The sequence below is a fragment of the Elgaria multicarinata genome, chromosome 5 (assembly GCF_023053635.1).
Source record: "Elgaria multicarinata webbii isolate HBS135686 ecotype San Diego chromosome 5, rElgMul1.1.pri, whole genome shotgun sequence".
Taxonomy (NCBI): domain Eukaryota; kingdom Metazoa; phylum Chordata; class Lepidosauria; order Squamata; family Anguidae; genus Elgaria; species Elgaria multicarinata.
The window spans coordinates 66,560,997-66,578,464 of record NC_086175.1 but is presented as its reverse complement, the minus strand read 5'-3'; the positions used below and the strand labels follow the sequence as shown (position 1 = coordinate 66,578,464).

The 17,468-nt window shown below is 40.8% G+C and overlaps 1 protein-coding gene across 1 annotated transcript in view; it reads left to right on the top strand.

The window, feature by feature from the left end:
- BCOR (BCL6 corepressor) overlaps nucleotides 1-17,157 on the top strand; it is an 85,218-nt gene extending 68,061 nt beyond the window's left edge. The window contains exons 11-15 of the mRNA XM_063126523.1: nucleotides 2,093-2,259; nucleotides 13,356-13,501; nucleotides 15,083-15,160; nucleotides 15,338-15,488; nucleotides 16,037-17,157. Coding sequence (XP_062982593.1) covers nucleotides 2,093-2,259; nucleotides 13,356-13,501; nucleotides 15,083-15,160; nucleotides 15,338-15,488; nucleotides 16,037-16,325 — 831 coding nt within the window. The 3' untranslated portion in view covers nucleotides 16,326-17,157. The remainder of the gene's footprint in view (nucleotides 1-2,092; nucleotides 2,260-13,355; nucleotides 13,502-15,082; nucleotides 15,161-15,337; nucleotides 15,489-16,036) is intronic.
- Nucleotides 17,158-17,468: the final 311 nt, after the last annotated feature.

The following is a 17,468-nucleotide window of genomic DNA, read 5'->3' as shown; positions in this document are numbered from 1 at the left end:
AATTATATATTGGGGTAGGGTGTGGAGGAGGCTCTAGGTTGGGGTAGATAGTGCATGCCAGATGGATGAATGGACTGGTTCAGTATAGCTTCATATGTTCAAAACCCCTTTTTCGATCAATTTAAAATTAGCCTGGAATGACTGTGTGTCCTACTTTACAGAAGACCATCTAAAGGACTGTTACAGGACAGTCTGATTTAAAGATAAAATGGAAAGCAGGGACCTTGAGGCTGCCCATTAAAATTAGCAACTGGTCAGCAGAAAGAGAAGGCACACAGATCACCATCTTCCACACTACATCCATGATATTCGTGGTGGGGAACTGGATGGCACTAACAAGACCTGCAACCTGTGGCAGCATCTGATTTAGCACTGTACCTCTAAACTAGAAAAGGGAAAAGAGGTACGAAGCAACAGAAGTGTTTTTTCATAGGTGTCTCTTTTGGACTGTGTTGCTCACCTTATTTCTGTTGACTGCTGTTTGTAGGTGAACAGACAACAGCATGGGTGTTACTTGCAAAACTCTGGAAGAGCCTTTAACTTTTCAAATTTTGAAGTTTAAGTCTTGCCCATTTTGAAAAGGCAAACCTTATGCATAGTATAGCTGATGCACTTAATCCCAAAGTCATATGACTGGACTTCTTTCCTTAGCTTGGTCAGCCAGTTCATTAATTTACTGCTCTCCACTTTAACCTGGTTAGTAAAGGCCTGCTAAACGAACAGTTTCATGCTGTATCCTAGCTACCAACTCTTTAGGTCAGGTATGTGAAGACTGCAGATTATTGTGAGCTTTCCAGCAGATTTGGAATAGCAAGGATAAATCTGCTGTACTTGGAAAAAGTACTTCATGCATTTGACAAGAGTGGGCTCAAGTCCATGAAAGCTTAAAGTGTCACATGACTCTCTCTTCTCATCTTCCTCTCTGATTTTAGTTGAGAAAGGAAATGGCAATCTGATGTTATGCAGAAAAACAGACAGCTTTTGCATTACAATTCTTTCACTGCACCTTTTCCACCATTCAGGGCAAATTGAGTCGAGATGTACTATCCCATACCTTTGAGCTGGGTGATAGAATAGTCATAGCTGCCAATAATTGCAGTGATGAGGACTTGTAAGTGGCATATTTGCCTGCAGGCTTGATTGTGGTTGAAGGTACTCACTACTGCCAAAACAGTATAAACATTTCCAGTCCATTATCTTGGTCTACGAGACATGTTGATGAGACTGGTCTGCATGTTAATTTATTTGTGGCAAGCTGTTTCCCCATGGTGAATTTCCACCTTGCACTGGAATATTCCCTGTGCAATGCAGCATCATGATGTCGTTCCTGCCAGTGGTCTCCATTGACATGGAGCAAAGGCAGGGAAACTCCCAACATGACTCGTGGTCAGTGTTTGTACACATGACTGTGCAAGGGTGAAATTTGACTCCAGGAAGCAGCTGAGGCACAAATAAGTTAAAGTATGGATCAGTAACTGTGTATTCTCCAGGAGAACTTGTGATTTCAGTACCTAATATGCAAGATACCAGAAACAGGTACAGTTGAACAGAAGTGGAAATTAAAGTGTATTCTTAAGGATCTGAAAGGGTGGGGTGGGGGTTATAATGTATAGTTTTAGGGACTAATGACAGACTTTTGTCACAGAGCAAATCTAAGGTCATAGTGGCAGCAAAAATGTAAGCATCCACATTGTTTCCTTCTGTTTGTTGTAAGTAGATTTTGTACATAGCAGCCTAAGTGTGTTTATTTGTCTGTTAGCTTAGTCAAAATCTGTGAGACTTGACTTATAAACAACGAAGACTTTCATGGCACCTTAAAGACTAACAAACGCATTAATTTATAAATAAATGTAGTGAGAGTCAGTGCTGTTTTGGATAACCCAGTCTTCCTTCCGGGCTAATAGCTGGTTTTGTTTTTCAAAGTTTTGACTTCTTCAACTGAGATGAGAGCTCTATAGTGGCTTCCTTCTTTCCTTTGTAACTTGCTAATAGCCCAATCTGAGGGGTATTCCCAGCATGTTAAAAGTAAAGGTATGCATGTCTCCACAGCAACAAACAACTTGGTCTGTTTTCTTCTTCTTCTCTTTTCCAGGAAGTGGTTCTGTATTGTTTGGAAAACAAAGTCTGTGATGTAAATCATCGTGACAATGCTGGTTATTGTGCCCTGCATGAGGCCTGTGCCAGAGGCTGGCTGAGCATTGTGCGACATCTCCTAGAATATGGAGCCGACGTTAACTGCAGCGCTCAGGATGGAACTAGGTTAGCAACACTCTGGTTACTATGTCTAAATCGCCTCTGCTTTTGTACAACATCAATAAGTGGCTGGGTTAATGTCACCAATGGGTTTGAAATCATGATTAAAGAAATAGCATCTCAAACGTTAGCGTTGTAAATTTTGGAGCTTGCAAATTGCTGTATACTGTGTAAACAATTTTTTTTTCAAATAATGCAGTGTTGAACTACAATTCCAAGCATCCCTGTTGGTTGGGGGATACTGGTAGTTGTAATCTAACGTATTTGCAATGCGCCAAGTTGGGGAAGCCTGCATGCTTTTGTGGAAACAAGCATAGGTCCATGTGGTTCATCTCTTAGGGTGCAATCCTACGCATGTTTAGATTAAGAAAGATCCTACGATTCCCAGCATGCCCCAACCAGTAATGCTTCCCAGAGGAATGCTGGTAGTTATAGGGCCTTTTTATGTCTAAATGTGCGTAGGATTGCACTTTTAATTCTTGTTCTGATGTTAGAGAAACTCTTCACAACCCCTCATGACAACTGCTTTATATTGATTTGGACACTAACCATTTTGTACGTTTTAAATCTGGTTGCTAGACACCTCCCTTTAAAACACACACACACACACACACACACACACACACACACACACACACACACACACGAAAGAGTTAGGTACATTCTTATAGGCCCTCATGCTGTTTTATCGAACAGTTGAAAGAGATGATGCATGCCTTTAGTCTTTTTTATACATTTGTAAATACCTTATTTTTGTTCAACAAGCACAAGAAAAGGCCCCCATGTAATTTAATACTAAATCCAAAGTCGGGCAATTAAAACCAACCAAAATTGTCACAAAAGGGTGTGCAAACTTTTGAGTTCTCTAGAACTCTTCATCAAGCTAGGTGTTATAAAAAGAAGGGGATAGAGGGGCAAAAACCAAAATAAAATTAGGCCAGATGTTGTAGCAATGTGGTACCTTTCATGTAATTTAAGAGAGTGTATTGGAATATTTAATTTCAGTCTTTGACTGTCTATTTGCTTGCATATCACTAACAAATATCCTGCTGCCTATAACTGTACTTAATCACCTTCTTCTAACCTTTTAACCTTCTATCATGTCCTCTACCAACAATATATTTTTTCTAAACTGTGAAGAGTCTTATGGCATCTTAAAAGACTAACACATTTGTTATGGCATAAGCTTATACCACACAAGAACCTTTGTTGCTTTTGTCGCAGCAACCTCTGGAAATCTTTTTCTAATTACTTGATCCTTTGTCTTACAATACTATTCACTAAACTTTTCTTAGCTTAATTGTTGTTATATACAAAGACAGTTTAGTTCTTCTTATTTGTCTATTTACTTTTTTAATTGCTGTACTAAGCTGTTGAGTCTTCCTGCACCTCCTCCTCTTGAACATCTTATCACTTATTACTAAACCTGTCAGCCCAAGGACATAATATTAGCATGCCTGGAAGCCTTTCAGTTCTTGGCCTTTGCATATCAACTTGAAATAATCAAAAAGATTTCAAGAAAAAACAAAGCCTGATAGAAACTCCTGAACAGCCTGTCCTTATCGCCTCATCAGTTCTATGGAAGGGTTGCAGTGTGGGTTCCTTCCCTCTATCTAACTAAATAGAAAAGTTTGAGGAGGGGCACTCCCACTGTGTAGTGTTTTTTTTTTTTTTAACTGAGCAGTCAACTCACCCAGGCCTTCCTTTTAAAGGATCACTTTACACAATAAGGCAATGAAGTGTTAGCAGCATGTGGCGCAGACACAAAAACAGTGGGCCCAAAAGCAGAGAGTGTCCTCATTAGTTGAAAACGTATGCAGACTGTGCTGTGGAAATGATACAGTCACCTCTATTCTGTAATGCGCAGAGCTGCCATAAGATTTTCTTTTACCTGAAAACTCTTAATGTTAACTTCATGGGAATCTCTTGCATGGTTAGAAGTTAGCATGCCCCTTTTCACTTACCAAGCAGCAGATTCTATCATTGGCTAATGCTACAGTGTGCTCTTCTCCTGCCCTCCCATAATCCAGCAACCAGTGGATCTATACACGCAGCACCCTCTTTGTGCGGCTACATGGCACTATCTCTTCTACCCTTCACTATTGCATGCTGTGCCACGTCTCCCTTTCATGCTGGAATGGAGAACAGTGGAAATTGTGGCCTAATCCATAGTGCTATATCATCCATATTCTCCTTCCCCTTGGATTTGACCATGAGTTCCACTACTTCCTGTTCCAACATGAAAGGACACCAGGGAACAGCTGAGAGGAAATGCACATGCAGCCATTGCAACCCTGCTGTGCTAGGACTCCCATTCTATGACCACAAGGAAAGGACGTACAAATGAGGGGTGATGATGTGTTTGACTGGGATTACACCAGGCACAGAGTACAAAACAGGATGAGAAAGGGCTCTGTGAGACTTCGCTGTGACTTGGTAGGAGCCATGCAATGGGACCACTCCGTGAAAACCACATTCTATATTTTACTCTCACTGGCCAGGCTATAGCAAGCAACCCTGACATCCGCCAGTGTTTTTTCTCATGATTATTTCTTCCAGCACTATCTCTGGCAACTGCCAGATCGAAAGAATGAGCATTAGTTATAGTGAGTGAGGATGGTTTCTCTCTGCTCCGAACCAGCACCACTGCTCACATTGTGTGTGTAGCAGTCTTTTGCACAGAAACTCTTAGCATTAACATTCAAACAGCTGTTAGCAGTACTGTTAGCTTACTCTTTAAGCCACACAAGCAAAGTTCTTTAGGTCTGTGTGATGTTTGAAGGGCTGTGATGAAGGTGACATATCTTGACCTACATGGGCCCAGCACGCTCAGAGAGGCACTTCTGTCCTTTTCGTTCCTTCCTCTGAGAACTGCTAGGACAGCCGTCCCCCGAACTGGTGCCCTCCAGATGTTTTAGACTACAACTCCCATCATGCTTGGCCATGCTGAGTGGGACTGATAGCGGTTGTAGTCCAAAACATCCGGAGAGTACCAGGCCCGGGAAGACACGGCTCAAAAGTTCAAAAATTCCCAATTTCTTTTCCTTTTGTGTTGTGTCTTTCAGACTGTAAAGCTGAGGGTAGGGACTGTTCTATTATGAATCTGTGTAAGCTGCTCTAGGAGCCTTTTTGGGCTGAAGAGCAAGGTTAAAATGCTGCAAATAAATAAAAATACGATTGGTGAAGGAGCATATCTCTGCTAAGGTTATGACAATGTGGAATTATTTTCCTTCAGAACCACACTCCAGTCTTTCCCTGCAGCCTTTTTAGAAGGGCTGTAGAGACCTTTCAATCTGGGCATTAGCTGCTCTGAATTTTAAAGAAGTAGGGTACAAGTCTTAGATCCCAACAACTTATTTGTCACTGTCCCAAAAGCATGCTGAAGCAGTGGTGGCCTCCCATGCTCCAGACAGGATATGCCTTGTAGTCTGGAAAAGCTCCAGATTGATTTGTGTGTGTACAGGATTTATCCCAAAGTTGCTGGGAGAAAGTTAGTTGTTTTCTTCTATTCCAGCTGATCTGTAACTTGATCTGCCCATGTTCACTTCTGTGAGTGTTCTTAAGAGTTGTGAGAGTTCTCACCTGATCTCTCTCTACTTAGTTGTAATCTTGAGCATTTGATGCAGTTACTTGACTAAGAATAGCAGAACGACCTAAAGCTTCTGGCATTTTACTCCCAACTCTCACTATTTCTCCTCCCTCTGCCCCGCTACTTTAAAACTTGCTGCAGAGATGCATTTGTTTTTTATGGAATTCTGAAATCACCATGTAAAAACAAATGTTAAAAAGAGCTGCCACTTCACTCAGATCCACACGTTTGTGGTAACACATGCTGCATGTTTATCTAAATGGAAAGCCATGAGTCATCATCTCTGACTAGCCATGTCTTTGACCATTGGTTAGTCCCACTTCCCTTTCCCATTTCTTCAATGAAAGGACCTGTGACAAGTGATATTATTGTAGAGAGCCTGACTATGATCTTGTGATGGGCAACTCTGTATGTTAAGTTTCAGGGAAATTAATATGACATCTTTTAAAGGACAATTTACAAGCATATTATTTATACTTGGTGGGGCGGGAAGGACAGGTCTCATGATAGTGCTGGGCATCATAAAAGTGCTTTGTTCTTGTTTTTTTAACCCGAGTGATTGGATTTATTTATAAGAAAGTTTACATATGCTACTTGTTTACAACATTGTATTATTGTTTTTAAAGAGAATTCTATCAGTGGGCTTAATAGGAAATTATTTTTCTATGCAGCTCTTCTGTATTTACTCCCTTCCCCCCAATCCAATCAAAACTTGCATTTTTGATTTCCAAATTTATTTTTAATGACAATAAATCCTTCTGCATTAAATACTGGAACCACCCCAAGCTATATTGTGAGTGGAATCTTCCGGAAATATTTAGTTCCATCTTAATAAGGAGTAGGGGCTAGCAGAGGCCATTGTGGAATCATTCCTATTTTATCATACCTGTTTTTCTGCCTCCTTGCTCCAATGCATAGTCTGTTTGTATCTCTTCTACTCCTGCTATACATGATTAGGGATGTAGAATCATAGGCCCCAATCAGACGACACCATTAACCATACTGGTTAAGGGTTTTTGGTTAAACAGCAGGGTTAACGGTGTCATCTAACATGCGTTTTCCATTAACCACATTGTGGTCAGCTTCACTAACCTTGTTCTGCAGCGGAGTTAGCGGCACTAACTTTAGTTTAAGGTGTTGTCTGACATGCACCTGTGGTTAAGGGGCTGAAATCATAGAGTTAGCAGTATAGAGTAAAATAACTTGTTTGTCCATAATAGAGTGGCCTAAATAGCCTAAATTGCACAACTGCCAGCTCTCTTAGTGCAAGGGCTGATGGGATACAGGGCAGAGCATTCAGAGGACTCAGGCACTCATCTAACTGCTCTGTGGTTAGCATGTGGTTTAGGAAACTGGGAACTGGACAGGTCATGTGCAAGCGTATGATTTGTGGTTAGTGCTAACGACAGATAATCATGGTTAAGCTAACTACAGAGCCCTCAGTGTCATCTAAATGGGCCCATAGAGTCGAAGGAATTTCCAGAAGAGTAGCCATGTTATTCTGTTTCAGCAAAACCAACAAAAAGTCATGTTACCTTAAAGGCTAACACATTTATTGTGGCATAAGCTTTTGTGGACTATAGCCTACAGCATGAAGTATTATCTCGAGTTACATGTATACATGCATATAGCGGTGGGGTGGGATTGTTCTAGTCCCCACTCGGCCATGAAAACCCACTGGGTGACTTTGGGCCAGTCACAGATTCCAGCCCAACCAATCTCACGTGGTTGTTGTGGTGAGGATAAAAATGGAGAAGAGGAGGATTATGTACCATATCCAAGCTCATACCTTTTTATACCTTGGATTCCTTGGAGGAAAAATAGTGGGATATAAATGAAATAATAAAAAATGATGATGTTAGCGAGAATGGGCATGGAGAAATTATGGACAAGCAAGTTATTTTACTAACAGTGGCCATTCAAGGTCTGTCCTTCCTGAGGAGAGATAGGACACCTATTGCCTCATTGCACTTCTCCACCCACCATTGCATCCCCCTTTACCTTTGCTGTGTTGGCTCTTCTGGATGCAGGGCTCTTGCAAGCGCTCCTCAGCTGCTTCTTTCAGCTGAAGGTGAAGGCTCACAACTGAAACAGAGGGTGGATGGCTGCCCCAGAGAGCCCCACAAGCCACTCCCTCATTGTGGCATGTGCCATGTGAGGAGACCAGCTGGTGGGGCTCTCCAGAGCATCCACTAGAGATGGTGGGGTGGCAGCAAGCCCTCATGGTGGGGGCAGGGGGGAGAGAGAAACACTGCCCTAACATATAACATTTAATAAAAAGGTTTTTATTAAAAATGTGTTTTTGAAGGGGACAGAGAGTAGATGCCCTCCCTCGAGAGGATTGGTTCCATTGTGGGACTGTTGTTCCCATTAAGAAGTTTCTCCTAATGTTCAACTGAACTATACATTCCTGTAACTTAACACTGTTAGATCTAGTCCTGTTCTCTGGGGCAACAGAGAAACAAGCCTTTGTCCTCTTCAATGTGACAGCTCTTTAGGTATTTAAAGGTATGACAGCAGCTTCTGTCAAGCACCATATCCAAGCTCATACCTTTTTATACTTTGTTAATTGGGAATAACTGGTTAATGACTGGTTGTGGGTTAGAATCCACATTCCAGCCATTAAAGTGAATGTGTATTGAAAGGATTGCAACCCCTTCTAGTTGTGAGTAGGACAGCATGCTTACAAGGCTGCTAAGGGATATCTAGTCTGCATTAAGTGATCTTAAAAATAATGTGTTTGCTTCTATATGCTGAGGTAGACAGTTCTGAGTTGGCTGCACAGAGGGTACAGCAGTACGACATGGAAGTACCCTTGAGCATTGTAGAAAATCCTACACATACTGTCCATTTTAGCTCCAATTCAAAATAGTAAGAGCTGTGTAAGCCAATTGAAATCAATGCTCTTAAGCAACCCCGGCTTTGTGTTGGATTGTACCCTTGTGATGTTTGTGTCATTATCACAGTTTGAATATTCTGCCCTTTTCACAATACTGCTTCCAGGCCTAATGAAATCGCTGGTAGAAAGGCAAAATGTCTCTACTAAGGCTAAAGTTACAGGGGGCCAGCCCCCTTGTTTTTAGTGATGACCCCCTTGGCTATTTTTTTTAGAAGGCTAGAGACATGGCTAAGATTTGGGTGGAGCTTTTATGGATTTCATTAAGGCCCCCTCTGCTTCCCCCACTCCGTAGTTAGAGCACTGCTCTCTACACTCAACCATGTCTGCTAAAGCATTTGGTGCTCCCTCTCTCTGCATAGATATTGTTTTGGCATATGGATTTAGCCCGTCTCTCTATAAGAGAGGAGCATGCCAAAATGTCTTCCTGCTCTTTTCTCTGTGTTGGGTCTGCTGCCGTTATGTATAGCTTTCAGTGTGTCTTGGCGAGACAATATCCTGTAACAGCGAATTTTTATGAGAGGCGTATCAGCTGGGGTGGCTTTTTGCCACTAGGTTACACCTAAAGTTCTGCAGGGGAAGCCTTGCACTGCAATATTAAAAGCAGCCAACTAACGCAAGAGGTCAGTTATGTCACATGAACTATCTTGTCTGGTAAATGGTCCAGGGCAATTATGCTGCTTGTGCTGGTGGTGTGTGTGTATGTATAGGGCTTCACGGGAAGGGCTCTGGGATATGTGTAGTCATAATAGATAATAAGGCATCTGGGTATGTGCAGAGTGCCTTTTCTTCACCACTGACTGACCACAATATTTCTCTGTATATTTGACTTATAGATAAAAAGTTACGGCTTTCTTACAGGCTTGAATTCTGGTTAACTTTAGAAATTAACCAGTTGTTGTGTGTAGGAACATCTATCTCTGTTAGTTTATTGAATTTTATCCTGCTTTTTTGCCAAAAATGGTGCTCAAGATGGCTAACAATAATAAAATACTGATTATTTTATCCATGTTTGGACATTTGATGTTTTACCTCTCTGCAGCCCTATGCTGAAGGCGGCCCTGCCCTGTCTGATACATAAATAGTTCTCATACTTTGGTAGCTGTTGTAAATTAAATGGAGCAAAAGTTGGTGGTGGCCATATAATTTCAACCATTTGGAAATCAAAATGAGTATGCAGAGCTATGTGTTCTGATGATGTGATCACCAGTACACACAGCTAGCTGTATATTTGCTTTAGGTTGTTTCTGATTTACCTACTGGCTACACAGTGTTTACTACCATAATCTTTGCCCACCTCCTCCTGTACTTCTAGTCTCTTTCCATCACTTCTTAGAATTTGAAGTTCACTTCCCCTTCTGCTTTTTCTTCATATCTTTCTTGCCCTCTGGCTCTCTTATGCCAAGATGAAGCCCATCAATGGGGTCAGGAAGCCCAAGCAACCTTGTTCGGCCACTGGTGTGTGTGTGTGTGTGTGTGTGTGTGTTTGTGTAGAAGAGATTGGGTCATGAGGCCTGAAGAGCAGCTGCTTCCTGTGCTGCCTGCCTGCAACAGCTGAGAGAGGAAGCAGTTCTTGTAGGTCGTGAGGCTGGTGGGAGGATGAATGAAGCTGCTGCCTACGAGAGGCAGCTGCTCTTGAAAGTGATGTGATCTCTATAGGCAAGGAGCTGAGGAGAGATGGGAGTAGAACTGACTCTCTGTGCCACAGCCTTAATGATGGCCCAGGCCAAGCCTTCCCCCAGAGGAATCAACATGAGCACAGCAGGGTCTTTCAGTGTCTCCTCTCTGTTTAGCCTGAGCAGGTGTGCGTGCCTTGTGGTACTGATGATATACACACATAACTCCTATATCTGTGTGCTCCTTTAAAATTGGCAGCACACATTAAGCTTGAGATGTGCAGATTTGTTGGATCAATGTTGCCCTTTCTGCATGTGGCATAAACTGGAACCCCCAACGCTTTCCCCAGTTTATAGGGACACCCACAATTTTTGCTATCCTCAGCCCTTTTTTGCTGGTCTGCAATCTAAATTGTGCAGGCAGCTTTCTCTTGTGTATGTCCCCCCACCCTCTGTGAATGATTATATGCACTTCTGGGCATATTTGCACCATTGCCCTGGGGTAGATGCTTTTTCAAGCTATTAAGGTTGTCTGCTTAATTCCCTGCATTATCCTGCATTCCTGCTTTTGACTACAGCAGATGTGTAGAAGACCGTTGTGAATACAGTGCTTGGAGCCTGCGCAATTTGAGATTCACGAAGCCAAATGCAAGCCCCCAACCATGTGTATGTCCTGCCAGGTTCTTTAATTTAAAATTCCCTTATTTTTACTCTCCCAGGCAAACAGCAAAAACAGGAAGTTTGTTGGGTCCCTAGTGGGCTGCTATCAAAAATAGTGCAGCTCTGATTATAGCACAAACCTCCTAACTCCCTTTTATGCGGACATTTTAACCTTAAGGCCCCAGTACTAAATACATGTTTGTATGAAAATCCTACAAATTATTGTGTGTAAGAGTTGTCATATTAAGTCCTCATATTCAAGAATGTTGTTCTCACAGAGCCAGCTACAGGTTTTTTAGGCAAAAGACTGTCAGTTGAGTCTTCCAGACCCTTTTGTCCATAGACAAATGGGGGTGGGTGGGGGGAGACAACATCCGGCCTCAATTCAAAATATTTAAGATTAGGAAAAGAGCACATGCCCAACCCCTCTTTCTGCTGACTTTGATCATGCAGCTCCAAGAGAAGCAACTGATGCCTTTTTCCTCTTTCTTTTAGCCCATCAAATATAATCTCTCTTAGAGCAACTGCCCACTTTGCCTTGGCCTAATTATAGAATCATAGAATAGTAGAGTTGGAAGAGGCCTATCAGGCCATTGAGTCCAACCCCCTGCTCAATGCAGGAATCCACTTTAAAGCATACCTGCAAGATGGCTGTCCAGCTGCCTCTTGAATGCCTCAAGTGTGGGAGAGCCCACAACCTCCCTAGGTAATTGGTTCCATTGGCTCCATTCAGAAGACACCTTAAACCACCTTAAACCATGGTGGTTAAGCCAGAAAGCCTTATTCACCGTGGTTAAAGCTATGGTTTAAGGTGTCTTTTGAACATAGCCTGGCTTTCTGGCTTAACCACCATGGTTAAAGCCGTGGTTTAAGGTGTCTTCTGAATGGGGCCACTGTCATACTGCTCTAACTGTCAGGATGTTTTTCCTAATTAATCAGTCTAGGCCAGCCTTGTTCAACGGGGTGCCCTCCAGATGTTTTGGACTTCAAATCCCATTAGTCCTGCCCAGCATTATCAGGAATGCTGGGGAGTTGTAGACCAAAATATGTGGAGGGAACCACATGGGGGAAGGGTGGTCTAGGTCCAAAAAAAAAACCCAGTTGCGGTTCAGTGCCTGTAACAGAGCTAGCCCCACCTAAGGCAAGTATTCCATTTGCCCAGTGGGTGAGCCAGCCCTTTATTCCATTTTGTTGAGGTGGTTTCTGACACCTGAATAACAAGGGTTGGAATCATTATGCCCTTTGACTTCAATGTTAGGATTTCAATTTCAATTGTCATTTAGATTAAGCAGTTTGACACTATTGTAACTGGGATAAATTTGCTTTCTGAATCATGCTCCTCTGTTTCTAACCACTGAAGAGCTGGTATTTATTTTTGTCCACAGTCATAAACATGCCTGCATGTATGATATTTATGTACATGCATATTCATTTACACAAATTCCACAATCTATTTTAGTTTCAGATATCATTATTTTACCATTACAGATAGAAGGTGCTTGTAAAGGTTTCAACTAATAATTGTTTTGTGCACCTGTGAGCTTCTCTTTTCCTTGAGTTGCAGATCAGAGGCCTATAATAATTTTTGCACATTCTTGAATGATTACTGTAGTGAAAGTTATAACTTTATGGCAGGTTATAAAATATTCAGACAGTAATTTGTGCAGTTTTTTTGAGGGGGAATAATTTTTTGCAAGTCAAATGCATATGTGAATACTGTGACATGAATGCACAAGCTATTGAGTTGTAGCCTATGTTAGTCCTACTTAGAGTAGACCCATTGAAATGAATGGTACTTAAGTTAGGCTAACATTAGATACACCCCACTGTTGCTTCCTTCCACCAAACATGCGAGCTCTACAAAATTTGATTATTGTTCAAAATTGTGTTTGATTAAACAGATGAAAGGAAGGGGGAAAGGGAAGATTTGGTTAAAATGGTGATTAATGGTTAATAAGTTGCATGTTGTTCAATGCAGGGATGAGCAAAAAGTAGATCTCCAAGTGTTTTGGATTTCAATTCCCAGTGTTCCTGACCATTGGCCATACTGGCAGGGGTGTCTGGGGTTGAAGTCCAAATCATCTGGAGATCTATCTTCTGCTCACCCCTGGTTTAATGTAGTATGTGTATACACATGTATATATTATGTAAGCCTAGTTTCAGTGCCTGCAGTGAACTTCTTATTTTAAAATGCTGAAAAATGCAGTTAATACAGTGGTCCCCCCATTATATCTTACAATAAACATATTTTTAATTCTGACTCTAAATGAAACCAAAATGTGTGTTGCTGAAATGTCTTGAGTTTGATACAAAGATGTTTCTCTCCCTGTCTTCCTTCCAGGCCTATCCATGATGCAGTGGAAAATGACCACCTAGAAATTGTCCGATTGCTACTTTCTTACGGCGCTGACCCAACACTTGCTACATACTCAGGTAGAACGATTGTGAAAATGACGCACAGTGAACTGATGGAAACATTTCTAACAGGTGTGTAACATTTTTGCTTTTATTTCTTTGCTGATGAAAAAGCTTCTATATTCGCAGCATCATTTTGTACCAAAGTGTGATTACACTTCAGATAACAATAGTGAAAACCAGGACTGTAACGTTTAAACTATTAATTGTTTAGCTTAAAACAGAAATACGATTGGATGTCAAAGCACAGGTACAAATATTGAATCACTGCAGTAATCAGCTATTAGGTTTTCAGTTGCAATCCTAAGTATATTCAGTAGAGAGTAAGACCTGCTGAACTCCTGGGACTTGCTTCCAATCGTAGTTGCATTATTAGGAGTTACAGTATTATAGCTTGGTCTTCCAGTCAGTCTGCAGTCTTTTCAACTACCTGGCATAAGTGGTGGTGGGTAATTTTGAGTGGGGCAGAGCGAAATGCAAAGTCAATGGCATTTACAGCAAGAAGGCAGATATTTACTGCAATCCATCTACTGCTTTTCTTCCTTGCTGTACCCCAATAGTTCTGGTGCAGCTGAAAATACTCAAGACATTTTCTCCAGAACAATCCTGTTTACTTTAATGGGCCGCCTTTTATTTATTTTTAAGATGTATAGCCTGCCTTTTTAACATGGGTTACAAGATGGCTAACAAAATATAAACAAAATAATACAGCGTAATAAAAAACAGCAATGAGCCATGTAAAATCAATGAAAAACAGGTTAGGAGCAATAAAACAAGATATAAACAAGGAGAGCAGATTTCTTAAGAGGTCAAATTAAATGCTATTACAAGCTCAGTAGAACAGGACTGACTTTGCCTGGTGCCTAAAATATTGTAATGAAGCTACCAGGTGCACATGCCTGGGCAAGACAAGGGGTGGATGAGTGTTTCCACAGTTTGGATGCCACCACTGAAAAGGCCTTATTTGTGGTAACCACCCACTTAACCTCAGACGGTCCCGACATCTGGAAAAGGACCTCTGATAGTGATCTCAACTGCTGCGCAGGTTCATATGAAGCTTATGTACTTATAGCATTTGCAGTATAATGTATGTCATCTGTATGTTCAGCTTCTGTTTTAGGAGTATGTGGAATGAGTTTGCTCAGGGTAGGAAAGGACATAAGAGACAATTAGATAGAAGTGAGAGAAGGATTTTGAAGATGAGAGAAACTGACCTGGTTCATGACAAGACAGGTTGAATTGTGGATTGTTGTGTTGTGTGAACCCAGCTGTGTTAACAAACAATGGTTTGTTAACCAGAAACAACCCAGAATTCACATCCCAACAACAAATCATGGGTTTTCTTCATAGGTGTTTGCAGTTAACAAACCATGGTTTGTAAGGCAGTGGTGTTCACACAACACAACTCACAATTCAACAACTACCCATGACTCAACCTGTATTGTGGCTTGACATGGTGTCTGAACCTAGCTGGTGTCTCATTTCGTGATACATAGTGGTCTGAGATCAGTATTATTGATGATATATTCTTTGAGAACTTTGAACCTAAAACTTCTTTGAGTATGAATTATGACACCTTATGACAGACTGTATGCAATATTTGTGCCAACTTTTTGTTTTGACTCAATATTTTTTGTTGTTGTTCCTTGCTAGAGTATTTAACTGACCTGCAAGGTCGAGGTGTCGACGACCCTGGCTTGTACTGGGACTTCTATGGTAGCTCTGTGTGTGGTAAGCAAACATTTCTTTTTTGTATTATGCATGGAATTTTCCGTGTGTGTGTGTGTGTGTGAGTGTGTGTGTGTTTGTGCAGGGGCTGGAGGTGGAAGGGGAAGAAAGCTGAGCAAGGTGTGCAATGTATGATTTATAGTGGTCTTCATTTCTTCTTTTTATCTTTTTTTTAAATAGAGCCAAAAGGTGAGTCAGGATTTGACATCCTGTCTAATCCACCTGGCCCAGGTGATGAGGATGAAGATGGCTTTAGTGATATCTTCGAGTTTGAATTCTCAGATGTGCCTCTCCTGCCATGTTATAATATTCAGGTCTCTCTTTCACAGGGGTAAGGTTCATCATAATTTGTATTGGGAAGAAAATAGACTTTAACTATAATACTTGTAGTATAAGAAACATTTTGGCTCATCGTTAGGTTTTGTGAATTCAATGTAGCCATTCCAAATTGACATATGTGAACAATAATATTTTCTTATCCCTTTGAGTTCGCTATAAATTCCTTTCTCTCTGTGTGGATGGATGGATGGGTTGTGTGCTAATTTAGTATTGCATGCGGAACAGGATCTTGTTTTTTAAAAACATATTAAATGTTCCCATTCCTGTCAGTGGGCTACTTAAGAGTTATGTTCATGGGTTTGCAAAGGCCAGATGAGATATATACAGTGTTGGCTGTCTAGCATCCCAAGGTGTGACTGTGCGTGTTTAGACTGGGTGATTTCTACTCCCTTTGCCTGAAGTAGATCCATTGCCACGAAAGTGACAAATGGAGTGTGACCATTATACAAAGTTATTATTGACATAATCATGATGACTGAAACCTTTGTGTCATCTCATCAGTAATTTGAACTGTTTTCTTTTCTTTTCTTTGTTCTATAGACCACGAAACTGGCTATTGCTCTCTGATCTAGCGAAGAGGCTGAAAATGTCACCCCGGATATTTCGCTGCAGTTTCCCAAGTGTGGAAGTTGTCAGCATCATGGAGGCCGAGTTTTTCAAACAGGTATCTCAAAGTCAGCTATTCTCTTGCCAAAAGGATCTCGAAGCTTTCAACCCGGAAGGCAAGGAACTGTTGGACTTGGTAGAATTTACAAGTGAGCTACAGACTTTGCTTGGCGCCTCACTTGAGTGGTTACATCCGGATGAGGATGCTGATATTCATTGGTGAACCTCCAGGCCACTTAATGTACAGTTCTCCGTAAAGTTATTTCTTCATGTATATGTGTTGATGCAGTTGTTTATGTAAAGAAAGGACACTGTTAAATAAGATAAGATATCTTTCCTTTATATACATATTATATATATATATATATAAAATTCCAGATGGATGGACTTTTGGAAGATTTTTTTTTTAGAGACTTCACTCAGTTTTTACAAATTGTTATATAATATTCCTTTAAATGCACACAAACTTTGGTATAGATTTGTTTTTACTTGGAACTTTTTTTTAAATAAAGAAAATGGCTTTGCTTCATACAAAGCACTGGTTATACAGGAGATACCTATTGTAGGTGATGTGATCAAAGTCATATGGGTGGTTTGGGAGACTGTATTAGGTAAGGCACTTCATGATATTTTTGTTTTTGTTTACAAAATTGCCTGCTTTGGCCAGGCAAACACTATTGAATATAATTCAATAGACTGTAATATAAATTAAAACCATATCCATGCGTATTGACTAATTGTGTGAACTTTTATATCTTAATTTAAAAGATGTGAAATTTAGTTTTCACACGGCAAACTGGATTGTTTATATATATATATATATGTTTAAACATTTGATGCCCTTTATTTAAAAGAAGACTTTGAACTATTTTTTCTGTACCTTGTAAAATATTGAAAACTAACCTATGTTGAAGTTGCTTAAAACTGTACAGAAGCTAAATCTTTTTTCTGAATTGTGTGTTTATGTTTGAGATCTGTGTTTTAACTTTGTAAGTAACTCTGCCTTTGTATTTATATTTTACAAAAAAAATTCTTAAAGGCAATAAAACTGTTGAGAAAACAATATTGAAATAATTCTGTTTTGTGCAAGACCCATAAGTGAACTAAGCCTCCATCCCACATGTGCAGACCTGTATGCACACTAGGAAAATCCCTTCTCGGTGCTGCCTTCATGTTTTGCCCTTCCATACTCAGAGGAATGCAAGTGTACAGACCTCTGTGAGCTCATTGCTACAAGCAGGCCTGAATTGATCCCTGTGTTCAGCCAAGCATGACATTTTGTCAGAAACCTTTGGACACCAACATAACTCTAGATTGTATCATGCAGGTGTTTTGATTTTTCTACCATAGATTATTAGCCTGCCAA